Consider the following 6,862-nt stretch of genomic DNA (forward strand, 5'->3'; position numbering starts at 1 on the left):
ATAACTATAAAAAGTAGATATTTTTAATAAAAAAGTCAAATAAAATATTGAAAACTATTACAAAATTAAATTACAATGGGGCAACACACATTGCAACTTAAATTACAATATGGCAACACACATTACTACATAAATTACAATATGGCAACACAAATCTTTTTTTCAACCACCATTTTCGAAAACTTGAATCCGCATCTCGCATTTTTTGCGTTTCCCTATTCATTCAGAATAAGGCGAGAATGTGAAAGCGAAATTTTTTTACATGCGAGATATCTCCCAGCGAATATCCAGAATAAGGCTGATAGTTTTAGTAATCTCTCTTAATTTACTAGCGAAAAATTTCGCACAAATTGTCATCACATTTTCCTCCTACCTTTCACTCAGAATAACAACATTTTTCATTCAAATGTTATTGCAGTTAAATTGATCACTCACTCATGGGTTTAGTCCAAATATACGTCAGCGATTACTGGTATTACATATCTTGTTATTAATAACAAATATACAGTATTTACCGCTTATATGAACTCAAATTTTAACAAACACAGATGTGCTTATGCGCCATAATTACTGTACACTAAATATATAAAACATATTTAATTTCATGAAAAAAGGTAAAAGAGGCTATTGTTTACTTATAATTTTGAGTTTATTCATGTGTAACATTGTTTTCTTCCTTCAACAACAGCCATAAATTGCAATTGCGCCATTTGTTGTAATGCACAAACGTTTAAATGCATATCAATGCATTATTCTTTATGCTACATGTGTATATATAAAAATCATATAATTGATTATTATTATTGTTAAACAAAATATTACAATCCAAGGCCAATCTTAAGAAATGAAAAAATAAAATAGAAATAACACAAACAACCAAGGACCCTGCTAAAACATGCGTTGTTAACTAATACTAAGAATATGTGCGTGCTTTATAAAGCACAGTTTAAATAAAATATAAAGTTTGATTGTTTTTTTTTGTTTTGTTTAATAAATACGAGTCAAAATTAGGAAATTAGCTACATCATGGGGCATTGAGGGTTGCCAGCAGCAGCACCAGCAGCTGCGGGATCAAGTACTGGCAAATCACCAGCGGTTTCGGCTAAGATTTCTTCTGGTGGTTGACCATATTCCTGCAATTTACGCATATCCTCTAGGACAACACGGAATTTGTGGCGCTTTTCCTTGGCCGTATCATTGGGATTTTCATTTTCTAAATGACCTTCGATAATTTTGTACAATTCCAATTGTTTCTCGTAACGTTCCTTATCTTCGGCTGATATTTTACTGCCGTTTTCTTCCAAATATTTGGGATATTTTTCCAAAAGTTCCTTAATGCTGGGTAGTAGAATTTCAGCTGAGAGTAGTGATTGCATCATACCTTCCATGAATGGTAGGAACATGTTACCATCATCGGAAGCAGCCTATTGGAAGGGAAAAACAGAAAATACAAAAGAAAATGGAAATTAAAATATTTGATATGTATATCAGAGTGTCAGCTGATCAATAGGCATTGTTGTTGTTACTTAGTTTATAATATAATTAGCAACTCATTACTAAATGCTAATATTACGAGACCGAAATTGAATTCAATATAGTGTTCCAAAATCGACATTTTATATTTATACTCGACAAAATGAAAATGATATCCCTCATATCCTGTGTATTCTTTCCCATTTTATTGTCTGCCTTTATTTAGTTTATACAAAGAGCGTAATTGGTAATGCTTGTTGGTCTTTATCGCGCCCTTTAATGTCTAAAGGTTCTTTGAAACCTATTTCCTTATCATTCCCAAATGTGGAAATCTTATCTTAAATAATATGATTTGGATTGGAGATTATCTACAAATATAATTGTTGATAATAAAAAAGTTCATATTTAATGCATTTTAAATGAATTTAGCAATACGATTTGAGTGTAGCCAAAATACACATACCCTATATACGCAATTACATCAGATTTTGTTATGCTTCTGTTTATAACAATATCAAAGTAAATTAACTTGCTGACAGACTGATTGAGGTGATCGATCTTTAAAACCACCAATAAGCTTCTATATCATATTTAAGGTGAATCGAAAATGATTGATAGAGTATTTCAAATGCAACCACAGTGTAGTACCATCAAATCTATTTGGTCGGCGACTGCACTACCTAGAGCCTATGCTAAAATCACACAGATAATTAGTAAAATTAGATCTCTAAAATCGAAATGTAAATACAAGTAGGGTAAGTGCACCAATAGTCGGCACTTTAAGAATTTTCGCTTTTTAAACGTTTCACCATTCCAAGTGCATCTTTTACACGATATTGTATTTACGTTCATCTGTTTCGAAATTTTGTTTACTCCCCGATGGAATACAAATTTGTTTAATTAACATGTACTAAATTAGATTAAATTAATAATTATGTAAAATAGTGCCATTGTGCCAATAGTCGGCACATTTTTCCAATTGTCGCCATATTATGTTCCAATAGTCGGCATGTCACATTGTAGTTAAAAAAAATTATATAATTAATTGATTTTTCTGCTATTTGCAATAATAAATTATTACGATTGGACGTTTCCACCAGTGTTTTATTGAAAAAGTTATATAAAATAATATTATTTAAAATATTACAATTATAAAACATGGTGCCGACATTGGGAACCTGTTATCCAATTCTCGGCATGGCTAAATAAGACATTTCAGAAGTTAAAAGTATTTGAGATTAAAATCGTGTCTTCTATTATATAAAACACTCAAAACTAATTTTTTATAAGATAATCGTTATTTTCCCATTTTGAGCCAAAATGATCGAAAAGGTGGTTATTATTCACCCATATGCCGACTATAGGAAAACCTTAAAATTTTTTGTTCCTAAGGTCGGCATCGATAATAATATTATTATTAGAAATATTTTTTAATGATTTTAAATACTAAAGTATTCTCCTCTATGTTCTTTTCTATAATGAAAAAGATCCTTGTGAAAAAATATAATTTTAATATAATTACAAGTCTTTTGAAACCGTCATGCCCACTATTTTTTTTCTTAAGAAACATGAAGTATCGCTAGTGTTGACAAACCTCATTGACCAAATGCCAATTTTTGACTGAATAAATGAACTTAGCTCGATTAAATTTTATACAGAGATACATTGCAGTGTCATTGAAGATTATTCAAGGTATTTTTCATATTTAGTTATAGGATTTTTTAGTTATTTGAAGTTATATAAAACAGATGCCGACTATTGGTACATGCCGGAATTAGGTGCGTTTACCCTATATGGTTACGCAGGCAACGCCCTTACTACAGTTAATCTGTTTACTCACAGATATGGAATAGACCAGAAAGAACGCAGTGGAATCTGTTTTTTTTTTTTAAATATTTCGAATATTAAAAAAATAACCGAAATTCCATATACGAGTCAACCATCATACGGGGCTTTTATATAAACACGGTAACTTGTGTATGTATACAAATACGGCAAACTTGGGCATAAATATATATATATTATATTCCTATATATTACTATTCAAAACTTTCATGGCCCTATGATACCTTTTTCATCTTTGGATACGTATCATCAATTCAAATACATATGCAAATATCGGTTAGTGACTTAGTCAACAAACGTTTTGTTTGTTCTAAAATTATTGCATTGGCCCAACCTTTTTTCCTATTTACCTATTTAAAGTACAATGCAACTGATTAGTATTCTTAATTAATGCATATACACTTACACTATCCAGACTTAAACCACCAAACATATTGGCAACATCATTTTCTGAGACAGGTGCAGCTAAGTTATCGGTGCCTTCTTGCAGACCCTTCAAAGCCTGTGCTATGCTGTCGGAATATTTGGCAACCTCTTCATCGCTGGCAGTATTTTCACCTTGTAACGTTTTGGCAGCGGCTTCGGCCATTTTCTTAAAACCAGCCATAATTTGTTCGGGATCTTGTGGCAAGGGTGCAACATCGCCTGTGGGTGTATCGGGACCGCCGAACAATGTGTTCATACGTTCAGCCAACAACTTGGCCTGTTCCCTATGATAATCGAATTCAGAATACAATTAAAAAATCAAACTAAATCACAATAAATTTTTGCATAGACATACAAAAAGAATTCCTCTGATTCTGGATTGCCTTCGGCACCATCTTGAGCAGCATTCGAACCATCGCCATTGGCCGTTTGTTTGTCATCCTTTACGAAATCTTGCAGGGCATCTTGAATTTGAAAGAGATTTATTTAATAACATCGATTACATAATTTTTTATTCATATTTCTGGTGTTAATGAAATCTTTGTCGCAGTCGCAATTCTATTTCGACTCGTCTGCCTGTTTGTCTGTCTGCACAAAACCAAATCAACAGCAGCATGGTAAGTGAGCGATGTGATCATTGGACTGCCTTGTTATGTCGACACTGCCGACATTCAATTTTGTTGTTGCGTTTGTTCTAAACTTACTATCCAGCAATTCGTTGAGATCGTTGTCATTGGGTTTTTGTTGATCGGCCATGGCACGTGATTATTTGGGAAAGATTTAAAACAATTATTTCGAAATATTGAAGAAAAATATTAACTACTCTTTCCCCGGCTGCTCAAAGATTCTTTCACTCAGAAATGAATGAAGCATGCCCTATAAATAAGGTCACCAAGGGAGACCAGCTGATTATCGATACCTCTCAAGTTTGCTGTCAAAATGCATTATTGTGAATTGACTTCCATTATGAAAACGTAAACAAAGTCGAAATTTTTGACAATAGACTTGAGAAAAAACAGCTGTTTTCCGATTTCGATTGCTATCTTGGTGACCTTATTAATAGATCTTGGAATGAAGTGAATGAATTAGGGATACCTAAGTCGACTTTCGTCTTTTTGCATTGGAAATTTTAAAGTGGTGTACACACAATGATGCAAATAATTTTTATTTATGGAATAATAAATCTGTCTGTGTACTCGATAATAAGTAACAATTAGTATGGAATTGACGTTTGAGATCGAGTGGATTTCGTAAATCTAAACGTACTTTTACCCCTGACAGACCAGAGTTTCTGCATTTACGAAGCAGTTTTTTGCTTCAAAACAATTGTTTGTCTGTGTGTAGGAGGAATATATTGAAATTTGTTCGGAATTACAACTTATATATACATGACATAAAGGGAAACAGATAAACAGTTCCCAATTTGAAAGAATGTTAAAATTTGTGTTTATTTCTCATATTTATTTTCATAAACGTAAGCGTTGCCATATTAAAATTGCATATTTGATTTTGTGCATAACCGACACATAAAAATGAGTATAATGTGTAATTCAATTTGAATTAAGGCTGTTAATGCAAATTAAGGCTGTCAAGGCTATAAGGGCTTTAAACGGCATATACATTAGAACTTTTTACCGGGTTACAGTACGTTTACATTTAACCGGATTTCGTTAACCCAGTGGGTTTCAATTGGCATTTCCTTTGCATATATGTCAAAAAATCCTCATAAAATTGTAAAAAAATGCATTTTAACCTACTTTATGAGGATTTATTTGACATACATACAAAGGAATTGACAATTGAAACCCATTGGGTTAACGAAATCCGGTTAAATGAAAAAGTACTATTAGAATTGGTTGCCATTGCATCTAAAAAAATCTAAAAATTGAAATGCATTTTAAATAATTGAATTTTAGTTCCGAATTATGGGAAAGATCGCAATACAAATAATATTCAATTCAAGTTTTACCAAAATTACATTAGATTTGAATGTTTGAACGCAAAGAAGTAGTTCAAAATTACGAAGGACAATAGGCCAAAAATTGCGAAATTGGGAAGAAAAAAGGAAGGAAAAAAAGAAAACAAACTTAATATTTGTATCAAAGTAATTATCACATTGTGTAGGAGAGTACAGAGAGAAGTATATCACAGTTGAATTTTGGTTTCTTTAATAAATTGAATGAGGAAAGTATATGGGGTGGGATCTTTAGATTGTAGGATATGATTCAGTCCATGTTGTAGGATAGATTCGGTCCACATATTCACCAGCCGCCTGTTTTGCCAGCCAATCAGTTTCTTCGTTAATTTGTATGCCTCTGTGGCCTGGAATATTCATGACATTTATCAATTGATGCCTTTACACGGTGGTCTGTGAAGACCACACATTTCTCACATCCATCCTCAGCCGCAATATCAAGAGATTTTTTAACCGCGAAAAGCTCATTAAACGTGGAAGAGGACTTGAAATCGGTGGTGAATTCATTTACCGAAGATAACGAACTTATTACCCTTGTTGTAGGAGAGTTCACGATTGAAAATAGAAGAGATAATTTCATCAGAGGTGTTGAGTTTATTAGATGGTAGAATCATATATTACAGTTAAAGATTGCTGACAGGAAAATGTGCACTTTTTGATTTTCTGAAAAATGTCAGAAACCTCATGATAAACAGCACTGTAGCTAGATTTTACTAGAGGGTTATTTGATATATCATTGCTGTTGCTCCAAATGATTTTGATAATTTCTTTGGCAGTGAGAAGCTTAGCCCTATATTTCGGAGGTAGGTCACCAGCCAACGCATAGATCATCTCGTTCTGTAGACGTTCAATGCCTTTGTTTACATATGCCGACGAGTTAGCCATTATCGTTCTTCCATATTCAATTTTTGACCTTACAAGCGCCTTGTGTACATTCAGCGATACCTTCGGATGTAAAACAGCGGCGGTGGCAGACAGTTTCCCTGAGGCACATCATCTGTCACATCAAGCTTAAGAGTTCTTTTCGTCAAAAAATTTATGATCCAGCTTGAAATCTGATCTTCAAAGCCATGATTTTTAAACTGTTGTGCTAAGATTTCTAATCGCACACAATTATATGCAATGCTGATATCAAGCAAAAGG

The 6,862-nt window shown here is 32.9% G+C and overlaps 1 protein-coding gene across 1 annotated transcript; it reads right to left on the bottom strand.

Moving 5' to 3' along the window:
* Nucleotides 1-999: 999 nt before the first annotated feature.
* On the bottom strand, nucleotides 1,000-4,561 carry LOC133327632 (peroxisomal biogenesis factor 19-like). Its single transcript, XM_061536154.1, has 4 exons — nucleotides 4,449-4,561; nucleotides 4,100-4,208; nucleotides 3,725-4,028; nucleotides 1,000-1,424 (listed from the first exon to the last, which is right to left on the bottom strand). Exons 1-4 carry the CDS (start codon nucleotides 4,498-4,500, stop codon nucleotides 1,020-1,022), a joined length of 870 nt encoding a protein of 289 aa, XP_061392138.1. The 5' UTR covers nucleotides 4,501-4,561; the 3' UTR covers nucleotides 1,000-1,019.
* Nucleotides 4,562-6,862: the final 2,301 nt, after the last annotated feature.

The sequence above is a fragment of the Musca vetustissima genome, unplaced genomic scaffold, assembly GCF_032173495.1.
Source record: "Musca vetustissima isolate MV318-11 ecotype Yass unplaced genomic scaffold, APGP_CSIRO_Mvet_v1 utg162830, whole genome shotgun sequence".
NCBI lineage: Eukaryota > Metazoa > Arthropoda > Insecta > Diptera > Muscidae > Musca > Musca vetustissima.